The following is a 16196-nucleotide window of genomic DNA, read 5'->3' as shown; positions in this document are numbered from 1 at the left end:
CCGTTACCTCCTTCCTAGCTTTGATTAGAGTAGGGATGACTTCCCCCGGAATACCTTTCCTAGCTAGGATTTGGTGTTCAACCGCCATGCCGTCAAACGTAACTGCGGTAAGTCTTGGAACACACAGGGCCCCTGTTGCAACAGGTCCTCACTGGGAGGAAGAGGCCATGGATCTTCTGTGATCATTTCCTGAAGATCTGAATACCAGGACCTTCGAGCCCAATCTGGGACAATGAGTATTGTCTGCACTCTTGTTCGTCTTATGATTCTCAATATTTTTGAGATAAGTGGAAGTGGAGGGAACACAAAGACCGACTGAAACATCCACGGTGTCACCAGGGCTTCCACTGCCACTGCCTGAGGGTCCCTCGACCTGGAACAATACGTCCGAAGCTTTCTGTTGAGGCGTGACGACATCATGTGTATTTGAGGAAGTCCCCAACGACTTGTTACCTCTGCAAAGACCTCTTGATGAAGTCCCCACTCTCCTGGATGGAGATCGTGCCTGCTGAGGAAGTCTGCCTCCCAGTTGTCTACTCCTGGAATGAAGACCGCTGACATAGCGCTTACATGATTTTCCGCCCACTGAAGAATCCTGGTGGCTTCTGCTATTGCTGCTCTGCTCCTTGTCCCGCCCTGGCGGTTTACATGCGCCACGGCTGTGACGTTGTCTGACTGGATCAGAACGGGGAGGTTGCGGAGAAGATTCTCCGCCTGTTGCAGGCCGTTGTATATGGCCCTTAATTCCAGCACATTGATGTGTAGACAAGCCTCCTGGCTTGACCATATTCCCTGAAAATTTTTTCCTTGTGTGACTGCTCCCCATCCTCGGAGGCTCGCGTCCGTGGTCACAAGAACCCAATCTTGAATGCCGAACCTGCGACCCTCTAGAAGGTGAGCACTCTGGAGCCACCACAGGAGAAAGACCCTGGCCCTGGGGGACAGGCTTATCCTCCGATGCCTCTGTAGATGGGACCCTGACCACTTGTCCAGAAGGTCCCACTGAAAAGTTCTCGCATGGAACCTGCCGAACGGAATGGCCTCGTATGCCGCCACCATCTTTCCCAATACTCGAGTGCATTGATGAACTGACACTCTTTTTGGTTTCAGCAGGTCCTTGACCATGTTCTGGAGTTCCTGGGCTTTTTCCATTGGGAGAAAAAAAACCTTTTCTTTCTTTTTTTTTTTTTTTTTGTGTCCAGAATCATGCCCAAAAATGACAGTCGAGTTGTCGGAACCAACTGCGACTTTGGTAGATTTAGAATCCAGCCGTGTTGTTGTAGTACTCTCAGGGAGAGAGACACGCTTTTTAGTTACTGATCTCTTGATCTTGCCTTTATCAGGAGATTGTCCAAGTATGGGATAATTGTGACCCCCTGCTTGCGCAGGAGCACCATCATTTCCGCCATTACCTTGGTGAAAATTCTCGTGGCCGTGGAAAGCTCAAACGGCAACGTCTGAAACTGGTAATGACAATCCTGTACAGCGAATCTCAGGTACGCCTGATGAGGAGGATATATGGGGACATGAAGGTATGCATCCTTTATGTCTAGTGACACCATAAAATCCCCCCCTTCCAGGCTGGAGATCACTGCCCGGAGAGATTCCATCTTGAATTTGAACCTCTTCAAATATAGGTTTAGGGATTTTAGATTCAGAATTGGTTTGACCGAGCCATCCGGCTTCGGGACCACAAATAGGGTTGAATAAAACCCTTTCCCCTGTTGCACTAGGGGAACCCTGATAATCACTTGCTGTTGACACAGCTTTTGTATGGCAGCTGAAACGATTTCCCTCTCTGGGGGAGAAGCTGGCAAGGCCGATTTGAAAAATCGGTGTGGAGGCACATCTTCGAACTCCAGCTTGTAGCCTTGGGATACAATTCCGACCACCCAAGGATCCAAATCCGACTGAACCCAGACTTGGCTGAAGAGTCGAAGACGTGCCCCCACCGGTGCGGATTCCCGCAGTGGAGCCCCAGCGTCATGTGGTGGATTTTGTAGAGGCCGGGGAGGATTTTTGTTCCTGGGAACTAGCCGTAGCTGGTGTTCTTTTCCCTCTACCTCTGGCGAGGAAGGAAGAGCCATGCCCCTTTCTGAACTTATGAGACCGAAAGGACTGCATCTGGTATTGAGGTGTTTTCTTCTGCTGTGGGGGAATGTAAGGCAAAAAAGAAGACTTACCTGCGGTAGCTGTGGAAACCAGGTCCGCGAGGCCCTCCCTAACTAAAACTTTGCCTCTGTAAGGCAAAGCCTCCATATGTCTCTTTGAGTCAGCATCACCTGTCCATTGACGGGTCCACAGGGACCTTCTAGCAGAAACTGCCATGGCATTGGCTCTTGAACCCAAAAGCCCAATATCTCTCGTAGCCTCTCTCATATATAACGCTGCGTCCTTGATGTGACCTAAGGTCAACAAAATACTATCTTTATATAGGGTGTCAATGTCAGATGACAAGTTATCTGCCCAAGCTGCAATTGCGCTACCCACCCATGCCGACGCTACTGCAGGTCTGAGCAGGGCTCCCGTAGTCGCATAAATTGATTTTAAGGTAGTTTCCTGCCTGCGATCCGCAGGATCCTTTAGGGCCGCCGTGTCCGGGGACGGTAGTGCCACCTTTTTGGACAAGCGTGTCAAGGCCTTGTCCACCGTGGGCGAGGATTCCCACCGTACCCTGTCCTTTGAGGGGAAAGGATACGCCATAATAATTCTCTTGGGAACCTGCAGTCTCGTCTGGAGTTTCCCAAGCCTTTTCAAATAAAGCGTTCAGCTCATGAGATGGGGGAAACGTTACCTCAGGTTTCTTTTCCTTAAACATGCAGACCCTCGTGTCAGAGACAGAGGGGTCCTCTGTTATGTGCAATATATCTTTTATTGCAATAATCATATATCAAATACTCTTGGCCACTCTTGGGTGCAACCTTGCATCATCATAGTCGACACTGGAGTCGGAATCCGTGTCGGTATCAGTGCCTACTATCTGGGAAAAGGGACGTTTATGGGACACTGAAGGGTCTTGTGACACAGTAACAGTCATGGATTAACCCTCTGCTTTGTCCAATCTCTTATGTAATAAAGCCACATTAGCATTTAAAACATTCCACATGTCCAGCCAATCAGGTGTCGGCTGTACCGATGGAGACACCACCACCATCTGCTCTTCTTCCTCCCTAGACGAGCCTTCCGCTTCAGACATGTCGACACACACGTACTGACACCCTCACACACTGGGATATATGAATATGGGGACAGACCCACAATAAGGCCCTTTGGAGAGACAGGTAGTATGCCAGCACACACCCAGCGCTACTAGATACTGAAACAAAGTCCCAGCCTGTACAGCGCTATATATATATATATATATATATATATATATATATATATTTATTAGCACCATATAAATGTGCCCCCCCCCCTCGTTTTTGCCCCGTTACTTGTTCAGCAGGGGAGAGTCCGGGAGCTGCTTCTCTGCAGCATGCTGTGGAGAAAATGGCGCTGGTTAGCGCTGGAAGATCAAGCTCCGCCCCCTCAACGGCGGGCTTCGGTCATGCTATTTTTTTATTATAATGGCAGGAGATATACCTATATACGTGTGCCAGTCTTACGTGATGTAAAAATTGCTGCCCAGGACTCCCGCCCTGCACCCTTGCTGTACCTGTGTGTGTTGTGGGAGAAATGGCGCGCTGCGCGGTACCTCATGAAGATCTGAAGTCTTCTGCCGCCTTTGAAGTCTTCTTGCTTCCTATACTTACCCGGCTTCAATCTTCCGGCTCTGTGAGGACGGCGGCGCGGCTCTGGGACGAACAGCAAGGACGACACCTGTGTTCTGACCCTCTGGAGCTAATGGTGTCCAGTAGCCTAAGAAGCAGGGCCCATCAGTCCAGGAAAGTGGGTCTGCTTCTCTCCCCTCAGTCCCACGAAGCAGGGAGCCTGTTGCCTACAGTGCTCCCTGAAAATAAAAAACCTAACAAAAGTCTTTTCATAGAAACTCAGTAGAGCTCCCCTGTAGTGCATCCAGTCTCCTCTGGACACAGGATCTAACTGGGGTCTGGAGGAGGGGCATAGAGGAAGGAGCCAGTTCACACCCATCTAAAGTCTTAAGAGTGCCCATGTCTCCTGCGGAGCCCGTCTATACCCCACGGTCCTTACAGAGTCCCCAACATCCTCTAGGATGTAAGAGAAAAGAACAGTCCAATAAATAAACAGATAAAAACTAAATAAAAGCCCAAATGTATTTTCAATAAATTTTTCCAAAGAGTACTTGTCCTTGGTTTACTTCAAGCGTCTCCCCTTGCACAAAGATGTATGGGTTTGCACAATTATCACCAGGACCTCATAATGACAGCTTCAGGAATATTGGGGCAAATGTATTAACCTGGAGAAGGCATAAGGAAGTGATGAACCAGTGATATGTGCAAGGTGATAAAAGCACCAGCCAATCAGATCCTAACTGTTCATTTACATATTGGAGCTGATTGGCTGGTGCCTTTATCACCTTGCACATCTTACTGGTTTATCACTTCCTTATGCCTTCTCCAGGTTAATACATCTGCCCCTGAGAATTCGCAAGGACTAGCATTTACTCCAGATTGTTTAACTGGCTTTCTGCTGTTAAGAACGTGTTTTTATTTCTCACAATTATTGGCCGATGTGGAAACACTATTGCTTTTCGTACCTCTTACTCCTTGTTTTTGATAAATTCTCTCAGAAAAAGTATTGGAGGTTTCATAGAAATCAACAGATGTCAAAGGTTTTGAAGATTAAACACAAGGATGGTGAAAACCTATTATGGGGCTTATGCAACATATAGCCATGGGAGGTACAAAAATTAATAGTGTTTCCACATCGGCCAATAATTGTGACAGAAATAAAAACACGTTCTTACCAGCAGAAAGCCAGTTAAACAATCTGGAGTAAAGACCAGACCTTGTGAATTCTCAGGGGCAGATGAATGAATTTTTTTCCTGCAGATGTAATTATGAGGTCCTGGTGATAATTGTGCAAGCCCATACATCTTCGTGCAAGGGGAGATGCTTGAAGTAAACCAAGGACAAGTACAGTACTCTCTGGAAAAATGTATCAAAAATACACTTGGACTTTAGATTATTTCATTTTTATCTGTGATTTGTTTATTTATTGGACTGTTCTTTTTTTCACTTGAAGGGGTAAGCGCCTGATGTATATTCAACCCTTACAAAACTTGTATACCACATCCATGTCTCATTACAAGCCACATTTAAAATGCATACGGTCATTCCCTGGGTCATTCTGATCGGTCGTTCAGAGTAGACAATGTATGCGTTTCATCATTCCGATCCGCGTCAGAACGATATATCACCCGTCTACCCGGGTTCAGTCTAAGTCATCAGGGGCACCATCCCTATACATGTCCCCAGTGCGCTCCAACTCATGGTTCTTGTTAATGATCCATTCTGCTCACAATGGACACTGGTAAAAGGAGACAAACATTGGAGCCCTATAAATAAATACTGCACAGCCCAAAGGACAATATGAAAAACAGCTGGGTATGTGTTGGATCATTACTTGTTTTGCAATCTTATAATTTACCCTGTGTGACACTTGTATGATACAGGTTGAGTATCCCTTATCCAAAAAGGCTTGAGACCAGAAGTATTTTGGATATCAGATTATTCCATATTTTGGAATAATTGCATACTAGAATGAGATATCATGGCGATGGGACCTAAGTCTAAGCACAGAATGCATTTATGTTTCATATACACCTTATACACACAGCCTGAAAGTAATTTTAGCCAATATTTTTAACAACTTTGTGCATTAAACAAAGTGTGTATGTACATTCACACAATTCATTTAGGTTTCATATACACCTTATACCCACAGCCTGAAGGTCATTTAATACAAATATTTTTAGTAACTATTAAACTGTGTGTACATTGAGCCATCAGAAAACACTGGTTCCACTATCTCACTCAAAATTCCGTATTTCAGAATATTTGGATATGGGATACTAAACAGGTACATATGTCATTATCTCAGTAGGGGACCCAAAAATGTGGGACTTTGAATGAGGAATACTCAACCTGTATTGCGTTCCTGATTTGCTGTAGACTAACATTACAATAAAATCCATCTAAGAATAATGCGTTTTATTTCACCCAATATGACTCGCATTTAAATTTGCAGAATAAAAAAAATATATATAAGCTTGAATAAACCGGTACCTTAGGCCCGGTTTCAAAAGGATGTTATGCATTTTTTTTTTTTTTTCACCCAGATACTTTTATTATTGTGCATGCAACCTAGCCCCAACATGGACTACACACATTGCACCCAAAGATGTGTAGTAATTTACAGCTAGTTAGGACAAAGACTAGTTACCAGCCCTCCAAAATGACAGAACAGCATAACAGTAATATCAGCACCGCTGGTAGTGTGCATCTCAACAGATGAACACTTGAACTGCTTCATCGGGTCCCATCTAGTGGCTGCAGGCATGCAAAACACTTGAATTCTCCCATAGAGGTGAGGAGCCATGTTAGCCTATTATATAGGATGTTTAGAATTTAATTAAAAAAAAAACTCATCTGATCAGTATTCAATTCTAGTGACAAACAAGTAGTCTAAATGATCATATGTATTCCTGCTCTATTGGCCACTGAACTAGGGCATGAAAAATACAACAGTTGGGTCAGTCAGAACATTATTGCTATTGGACAAACAAGGTTGTACTTACAGAATATCCAGTTAGGAGGTGGTCCAATAACATTCAAAACTCTAAAATTGACCAAGTTCAGCCAGAACGTCAACACCTTCATGTTAAGTTGAAATAGGTGTAAACACCATGAACCGGTCAACATAACTGGTGATATATTACATTCATCCTGATGTGATTGATCACACTTCCTTTAGGTACAGCTTTCTGGTTAAGACTCTCCTCACTATACCACCAACATTTATTGGTAACGGTGCAATTAGACCTGTATCAGATCATTTCACGCCTGAAACCACTACATACAAAAGGACAGGAAAATCTGAAATGCAGCTTGGGAAGGTCAAAGCTTTGAGCCTGTTGGTGCCTCAGATCAAGATCCTACTCTACACCCTGATGTTATTCCTTGTGGAGCCCAGTGTACCCCGCAGCAGAAATCTGAAATGCAGCTACTATAATTCTTGATGTGCATATTGCAAGGAATTATCTGCCCCATAGTCCTTGTGGCTTGGATTATACAAAATGACACATTCCCCAGTGATCTTGGCCCATGTTAGCAGCACTCATTGGATGAAGTGGAAATCAGAGATTGTCTGACCAAGCAAGGATTTGATCAGTTGTGCAGTTTGGGGGGTGGGGAGTCCTGACATTTTACTGTCATTCTAAACTCTAGAGAAGGCCTGGGCAATAGTACTACAAGCCCCAGCATGCTTTGCAGGGTATTTCAGTTGCAAAGATCAATAGATGTTCAAATCACCCATCTAGTATCAGCAGTAGACTAACCCATGAGCAATACTCCCGAAACACCCGTGTGCTTTTATGAACAGATGCCAATCCATTATTAGCATTAATGTGTCACCAGTGTGTGCACTAAGTGGGTAGGTCATTTGTGTGGCCTCCATCAATGGTAAATAGGAAATAACCATCTGTTTTTAAGCCATGTAATGGACGGCATCAATGGTTACACTAACCAAGTCATCCCTCTATCACGGACTGGCCTGTGGACCACTCAAAAGCTGGGGCTTTACAGGTATCAGCTAGGCTCCATCACATTGAGTGAAAGCACATTTTTCCATCTATGGTGGGAAGCCACCCAGTTCTCCCCGTTGATGGTGAAAGTATTGGCCATAAATCAATTTTAAACAGATGGTCAGTGGCATCCCTACCAATGATTAGATTGTTTCATGGAAGTTGCATGTTTGTGCCAAGGTTATTTCTAAATGTGTCTACCCAAGTCAGTGAATGGGTAAGCCCACTTTGTTTTTCCTAAACAACTACCATACAGAGTTCTAGCACATCATGGTGTCCATTCTAGATTCCTAGCATCCACTGCATTTAACAAGAATGCCAAACACCTACCAGCCACAGTGCTAGTCTAATCATGTCCAACGCAAACCCTGTGTATGCAGTATTAGCGTATAATGCCCAAACTCCTACTGCCACTTACAATCCTGCCAATGTATTCCCTGCTCCTGATGCCAGGCCAACAAACCACCTGATGAAATTGAGGCATCTCAGTCAGCAATGTGTGGTAGACAAGACGAGTAACATTTACACCAGCATTATTTCAATGCACCACAAGTAAGTTTTAGTGGCAGTATCCAGTTAAAGTGCATGTGTGCCTTGTCAGACAGCTCTGTAGAACTTCACCAAGTTGTACCCAATTACTTCGGTTTAGCTGTGCTACTGAAACATGCTAAAGTGATACAGGGTTGTAATCTTATGCTTGGTAGTTGGAGATCTGATCAACACAAGGTTAGGATTTTGCCATACAGGAATGTGTCACTACCTAGCCTCTACTTTTCGATTTGTAGTTCTGTTACCCAACACATTTCGATTGAGACTATTGTCTGCACAGATGAGACTGCATATAGCCATCGCATGTTTATTAAGTCCATTTACAGCATAGAATAAGTTACACAATTTTGGTCTCCTGGAATGAGCAAATCACTTCTTGCTTGCTTTAACTGCAGATTTTGTAACTTTGCCAGTAGATGCCGCCTTCTTGTCTACAGCTTTAATGACACCAACAGCCACCGTCTGCCTCATGTCACGGACTGCAAAACGACCTACAAATGGAATATAGCAGTCAGTGTCTGAAGGAATCCTTTACACAGCACAGGAACTATTGCAGCGACTCCTTGCTGGAGCACTTAGGGACATTGTTACATATGGTTAACAGAAAACCCCATTCACCAACTTTGAGAACCTCTGTTGGCTGGTTAGCTTGACCAGCAATTCAAGGTCAAAGTCTGCAAACCATCCTCAAGGTAGCCCAATGGTCCATGCTTGGCTACAGGGAACTTAAGCACCTTGGTCAAGGTGATAACCATCTATGCCAAACCATAGCTAACCCAAACAGTCCAGGTTTTAGAGAGACTTGAGGAATGGGAAACAGACCAACATGCTAGTTTCAAACTAGAACTTAGACACTATGCAGAATGAAACATAAGCCTTTAACTTTGCAAGCCAATGTTGGTCTCCAGTATAAAGGACATTGGGGCAGATGTATTAACCTGGAGAAGGCATAAGGAAGTGATAAACCAGTGGTATGTGCAAGGTGATAAAGGCACCAGCCAATCAGATCCCAACTGTTCATTTACATATTGGAGCCGATTGGCTGGTGCCTTTATCACCTTGCACATACCACTGGTTTATCACTTCTCCAGGTTAATACATCTGCCCCATTGTCAGTTACCAATTCAATGAGGTATGCAATATTTAACACAACAAGGGGGGGGAATACTTCTGCAACAGTTCCCTGTTGAGTTATACCAAGACTCCCAACATAGCATGCACATGAAGAATACAGAGTAGGCAGCCCTGCCATCACAGCAACAGTTTAAGATTAGAGTTAGCTATGGTTTACCACTAGTCAGAGCGTGCCATCTTAGTCTGACAGATGCTGTAGCCACAGCTTACAGGAAAGTCAGATTTCACTGCAGCATGTAGTGTGCCACGTCAGTAGGAGGACTACCAATATGCTGTAGAAGTTAGTGAATTTGGGTGCCAGATCAGTGGAAGCTTGTATCAAGTGTGCAACGGAACACAGGCTTTTATGTGCAAGTATTGCATCGTTATACAAGCCCTGCTATTACTCCATGTCTCAAAGTCCGATAAATAGATCCTCATCCAGCCACTTACCTAGGGGAGGGTAACTGGAGAAGGTTTCCACACACATTGGTTTCCCAGGAATCATCTCCACAATAGCAGCATCACCGGATTTTAGGTTTTTGGGATGGTCTTCCAGCTTCTTGCCAGATCTACGATCAATTTTCTCTTTCAATTCTGCAAACTTACAGGCTATGTGAGCAGTGTGACAGTCCAGCACTGGTGCATAGCCAGCATTTATCTGTCCTGGGTGATTAAGGATTATTACCTGTAGGGTTTAGAGTTGTATTACATATTTATATCTCCAGATGTTAGACAAAGTTGTGTTATCAATTGTGTAGTCAAATGCTTCCAACATATATACTGCAGAAAGTTACCTGTGCTGTGAAACTACCAGCTTCCATTGGTGGGTCATTCTTGCTGTCTCCAGCCACATTACCTCTCTTGACATCCTTTACAGATATATTCTTGACATTGAAGCCAACATTGTCTCCAGGTGAGGCCTCTTGTAAAGCCTCATGGTGCATTTCTACAGACTTTACTTCTGTGGTTATGCTTCCAGGAGCAAAGGTCACCACCATTCCAGGCTTCAAAATACCAGTCTCCACTCTTCCTACTGGGACTGTACCAATACCTACAATGACATTGACCATTAAGATACCAATTGTGAGAAGGCTGGCTAGTATTAATGTACTATTCAGAACTTACCACCAATCTTGTACACATCTTGCAGAGGAAGACGTAGTGGTTTGTTCACAGGGCGGGAAGGTGGCAGGATGGAATCTAGAGCTTCAAGTAGAGTCACTCCATTGGCATTTCCCTCTTTCCTTTCAACCTTCCATCCTTTGAACCAGGGCATCTGAATAGATAAAGAGTTACCAGAGAGCAAGAAAACACCATCTAGTCTTGATTTACAAAACAGTTCTACATAACAGGAAATGAAACCTAGTGTCCAGTTTAGTGATGGCATCTTCCACATACCATATTGCATCACCAAGTAATATTTACTACAGAGGCTGAAATAAAGCTCAACATTTAAGCCAATAGCTTTGTTATACATACCAGATTTTTTTTTTTTTTTCTCCCGTTACTCGAACAACTTATTTCATCTAACTAATACACTTACATTACTGCTGGGCTCCAGCATGTTGTCCCCATGCCAGCCAGATATTGGCACAAATGCCACTGTTGCTGGGTTATACCCTATTTTCTTAATGTAGATGCTGACTTCTTTTGTAATTTCTTCAAACCTCTTCTGGCTGTATGGAGGCTCTGTTGAGTCCATCTTGTTGACTCCAATGATCAGCTGTCTCACTCCCAGTGTGAATGCCAGCAGAGCATGTTCACGAGTCTGTCCATTCTTTGAGATGCCAGCCTCAAACTCTCCGACACCAGCAGCTACAATAAGGACAGCACAGTCTGCCTATTTTGGGAAAGAAATTGAGAATCATGAGTTTCGTTTGTCACATAGGGGGAGATGCAATAATCCTTGGAGAAAAAAAGTAATAGGAGCAGACTTGCTGGTACTTTATGGGGGAGGAGAGGAGGAGAAAACTCAGGAGGGAGGAAGATGTACTTAGTGAAAAGAGTAAAGTGAGCCAGTGGAGAAGTTGCCCATGGTAACCAATCAGCTGAAATTAGACTATACAGCGTTTCCCCATGTTCCTAGCAATTACTCCAAAAGTTACTCTCCCATTGCACCTCAGCTAGAGGAGCCAATCAGCACCTTAATATACACCAGGGTCTACTCTAAGAGTTCTGTTCAGAAAGTACATTTGTACTTTCATTATGCTAAAATGAGTGTTTCAGCATAATGAAAGTATCCTTGCTATTTAGCAATTTGTTAACAGAGAAGGTAACAATTCCTTTGTTAAGACGCTGCTCTCAAGGGCCCTAGACATTTAACGATCCGCCGCTGAGCTGCCCGACGGTGGATACAGCCGACACACACGACTGTCCCCATCAATCCCTGCAGGATCTTGAAATCTCCTTCCCTGCAATGTGACAAGCAGCAAGTGTATGGCCAGCCCCAGCCTCTCAAAAGCTTCCGAGTTGATTAAAAGGTGTACATAGGCTTCATTTTAGTTATATACCGACCAATATAAAGCCTATGTACACATTTAAATCAATTTAGACACTTTTGGGAAGCAGGACACTTGCTGCTCACCACACTGCAGGGAATGAGACTCCTCATTGTTAGTCAAGTGTATGACAAAGCATGTTCTGAAAAAACTTGACGTAAAAATTTTTTTTAAAATTGGAATCACATTGTTATTGCCAGATATTTGTGACAATAATGCTGAATAGAGCAGTGGTTACCAAATGTTTGAATAACAGCACTCTAGAGTATCAGAATTTTTTTACAGCACCCCTAGGCCAAAAGTTTTTCTACTGAGAAATTTAGAAAGTAGTACGAGTGTAAATGGAGTTTATAGGTCATCCTTCAGTTCAATTGAGTGGTGAGTGACAAGGTTTGCTTCTGTACATCTATGTAGTTTATGATTGGCAACCACCAGCACTGGTTTTTCCTATTACAGCAAACATAACTTGAACTGGTCCACCAACCCAGGGAACCCCTGCACACAGTGAGGCAGATGTATTAACCTGGAGAAGGCATAAGGAAGTGATATAGGCAGTAGCCAATCAGATCCTAACTGTTAACATTGGAGCTGATTGGCTGGTGCCTTTATCACCTTGCACATATCGCTGGTTTATCACTTCCTTATGCCTTCTCCAGGTTAAATACATCTGCCCCAGTGAGCGCAACCACAGAGGCTTCCAGGGCAACCGTCTGCTTCCTACAAATGCAATGTTTAGCCCATAAGCTACAGTGGGATGGCAGCCAATATAAGGAATGCATCACATCCCTGATATTGTCAGATCGGGCAGCATAGTATCTTCCATAGTAGCCAAAGTGGGATGCAACTGCAATGGAGAGATTGCAGCAGGCATCCGAGATGACTGCCACAATCTTAGTTTTTTTTTGTTTTGTTTTTTAGAGGGGCGGGGAGGAAGAGAGGAGAGGAGTTTATTTGCAGCTAAAGCCCCAAAACACATTTTATGGGCAATATAGCTGCAAATATGCACAATGATAAGTGGACCCCCACTACTGAGGACATAAGGTACTTAAGATATGGCACACTAGGATGACTTGGCTAGAGCCGAGGCATGCAGACACTGGTAGTAGCAGAGCTAGTGGATAACACGGTCATGGTCTGTGTTATCCACATTGGACTGTCACAAGTGAGACTACTCAGCACTATGGGGGTGGGAGTAATAAAAGAATCCCCCATCTCCAATGCTTGCTAGATAACCTTTCACATATACTTGGGAGTGTTGTACCCAGCATTAGCTAAAGCCTCACACTCACCCACCACGGTACATTGTGATAGAGACTGTGCGTGCTGGGGAAGCGGTGAAAGCAGCAGTTACCTGGGAGGTGCCAGTAATCATGTTCTTGATGAAGTCACGATGCCCGGGAGCATCGATAATCGTGATGTAATATTTCCCAGTCTCAAACTTCCACAGGGAGATGTCTATGGTGATGCCGCGCTCCCGCTCCGCCTTCAGCTTGTCCAACACCCAGGCGTACTTAAAGGAGCCTTTGCCCATCTAGAACGAGTGAAACATGTCATCGATCTTACTGTGGAAAGTATGAACAGTACATGATACATCGGCCCCAGTACACTCCCTAGAACCGCTTAATCCGTGACCGAGCTCCCGACACTCACCTCCGCCGCTTCCTTCTCGAACTTCTCAATGGTCCGCTTGTCTATGCCCCCGCACTTGTAGATCAGGTGTCCGGTGGTTGTGGATTTCCCGGAGTCCACATGACCGATGACTACAATGTTGATGTGAATCTTCTCTTTCCCCATAGCAGCGGCGGCACCGAACTCCAATAAACAACCCTGAGCGAAAGGAGAAAACGAGATAGAATGCAGCACACCGCGAGCTGAGATTTAAAGGGCTTCGGAAAGGCGGAAGTTGAAACTGACCAATCACAAAGGCTGCAAGCCTGCAACGGAGCACACTGCATTGTGATTGGATATGTGTCGGGGCGTAGACCTTGTTTGTAATCAGTAATCACACCTGGGTGGATGCTAGACACGTGTTCTAGGTGCTATCCCGGGTAGGAAGAGACACTGGGATGGCTATCGGTGGGCTGCCATCGATGGTTGCAATTGATGGAACCATCGGTGATAACCATCGATGGCACTTGAACCATCTATGGCAAATCATCGATGGTTTGCGCCACTCAATGGCCATCACTCAAAGGTGCTGGCAGGGCTGCGGGCCAATAAAAAACACGGGCCGGGGCTTAGCTGGTGTCAGGGCGGAGCTATACTCCGTGTCCCAGCACCTTGCAAAATAAAAATATTCGTTTTGGTTTTAGGCTGTGCCATCGATGGAGAGAAACCATCTGGTTCTCTCCCATCGATGGCAAAAACAGTCGACATCGGCCATAAACCATCGATTATTTGGAATCATCGATGGTCGATGGCCATCCCTGCTCTCAGGCCCTCTGGTGTTTGTGCAGCATAAGGCCTCCGAGTCCAGTGTCAAACGCAGGATTTTTAGAGGGCTAGACATACATGTTTTATATCTTTATCTCTCTATCTATATGAGTGTCATATGATAGATTTTTATCAACCTAGAGAGAGAAAATAGGAGATGGTTCGGCAAGGATGACAATGTGACTGCATCAAAATAATTGCCAGAGTCCTGAATGCCCTTTACGGATTTTACTGCAAGGTACAGCGCAGTCAGATTTAACAAATCAGTCATTAATAACCAGGCGTCCCTGCTGTATTACAATGTGGGGCCTGGGAAATAAATACCAAATCCTATTGATTTGATGCCATGCAGTGAGCATATCTCAAGGAAGCACGTAAGTCAAAACTCATACCCCTTGCCTTTCACACATGCAGCTGTGTCCCGAGTTTTTGCACGCGAACGCGCATCATCCTGGGATTTTGGCTTACCTCCCGCACGTCAATGTTCTGCATGTGTAAAAGGAAACAACCCAGGACTAAGGGGGTTATTCCGACCCCATCGCACGCTGTAGTTTTTTGCAGCTGTGCGATTGGGTATGTCCTGCGCATGCGTGCGTGCCGTAATGCGTAGGCGCATCGCTGCCTGGCGACGGCCGTTGCCATGCAGCAACGGCATGAAAGAAGAAAGCGTTCGCTGTGGCGAACGCTAGAAGTTTGACAGGATATAGTAGTGCTGCAATTGCCGGGTAATTTTACCAGTGTATAGTGCTTGGATAAACAAACTTATTAGCCGGGACTCCGGCAATTGCAGCACTCTTATATACGTCTAGATCCAGGTCTGTTTTTCAATCACAATGTGGACAATCACTCGATAGCTTCTTGAGTGCATCCCCAGGACTGTGGCCTATCTCCATGGACAATGGGGGTCATTCCGACCCAATCGCTCGCTGCAGTTTATCGCAGCGATCGGGTCGGATCTGCGCCAGCGCCGCAGTGCGCGGGCGCATGCTGGGCGGCCAAAGGCCGTTGTATTGTAGCAATCGCCTCTGCCTGATTGACAGGCAGAGAAGGTCACTGGGCGGGAGGGGGCTGGATGGTGGTGTTAAGCCGCCGTTTAGGGGTCGCGGTCCGGCCAATGCAGGCGTGGCCGGACCGTTGGGGGGGGGCGGGCAGCGGCAGCTGCGTGACTTCACACGCAGCCGCTGCGACCCGGGCAGAAGCTGCGCTGGCCAGAGTTACTCCGGAAATGCAAAAGCATTGCCGCTGTGCAATGCTTTTGCATTTCTGCAGGGGGGGGGGGGGGGGGCGCACTGACATGCGGGGCAGACTAGCCCTGTGCTGGGCATCCCCCCGCATGTCTGAGTACCTGATCGTGGCTGACTCAGAGCCGGCCATAGGCAAACTAGGCAATTGCCTAGGGCATTTGATATACCTAGGGGCATCGGCAGCTTCTGCTGATTAAAATGATATGCAGCATGCCTATATTCTGTATGTAGCATTTCATATGCAGATACAGCCACAGTCTCACACAGTATATAGGCATGCTGCATATTATTTTAATCAGCAGAAGCTGCTTGTGCATCCTAGCCACATTGCAATGCAAATAAGATGTATTTTCATTAAAAAAAAGGTGCCAGATGTTAGCATTGTGGCAATATTTGTGAGGACACATCTGTATCCAAGTAGAGGCAGAGGTCACAGTGTTAGTGGCAGTGTGATTGCTGTGTGCATGTGAGTGGGTTGGTTGTGCAGTAGTGTTCGGAATATGTGCAAGGAGCATTATGTGTGTCATGTAAAAATGCATTAATAATGTGCAGCAAATGTCTAGGGGGCACTATGCATATCATTATGTGTATAAGGGCATTAATAATGTGCGGCATATGTGTAAAAGGGTACTA

General features: G+C 45.3%; 1 protein-coding gene across 1 annotated transcript; it reads right to left on the bottom strand.

Moving 5' to 3' along the window:
* Positions 1-8565: 8565 nt before the first annotated feature.
* On the bottom strand, positions 8566-13765 carry LOC135032478 (elongation factor 1-alpha, oocyte form). The gene is made up of 7 exons (XM_063954095.1): positions 13537-13765; positions 13238-13417; positions 10932-11228; positions 10514-10664; positions 10183-10439; positions 9839-10073; positions 8566-8763 (listed from the first exon to the last, which is right to left on the bottom strand). Exons 1-7 carry the CDS (start codon positions 13678-13680, stop codon positions 8642-8644), a joined length of 1386 nt encoding a protein of 461 aa, XP_063810165.1. The 5' UTR covers positions 13681-13765; the 3' UTR covers positions 8566-8641.
* Between the last annotated feature and the right edge of the window lie 2431 nt (positions 13766-16196).

Source organism: Pseudophryne corroboree, chromosome 2, assembly GCF_028390025.1.
Source record: "Pseudophryne corroboree isolate aPseCor3 chromosome 2, aPseCor3.hap2, whole genome shotgun sequence".
In the NCBI taxonomy this organism is placed as follows: Eukaryota; Metazoa; Chordata; class Amphibia; order Anura; family Myobatrachidae; genus Pseudophryne; species Pseudophryne corroboree.
The sequence above is the reverse complement of the archived record's forward strand: the minus strand, read 5'-3'. Positions and strand labels throughout refer to the sequence as shown.

Excerpts from the sequence above, each read along its gene's own strand:
- LOC135032478 (XM_063954095.1), bottom strand. The coding sequence starts at position 13,680 with ATGGGGAAAGAGAAGATTCACATCAACATTGTAGTCATCGGTCATGTG. Across the intron at positions 13,418-13,536 it reads TCGAGAAGGAAGCGGCGGAG|ATGGGCAAAGGCTCCTTTAA; the intron begins GTGAGTGTCGGG and ends CACTCGTTCTAG. Across the intron at positions 10,074-10,182 it reads CTGGTAGTTTCACAGCACAG|GTAATAATCCTTAATCACCC; the intron begins GTAACTTTCTGC and ends TAAACCCTACAG.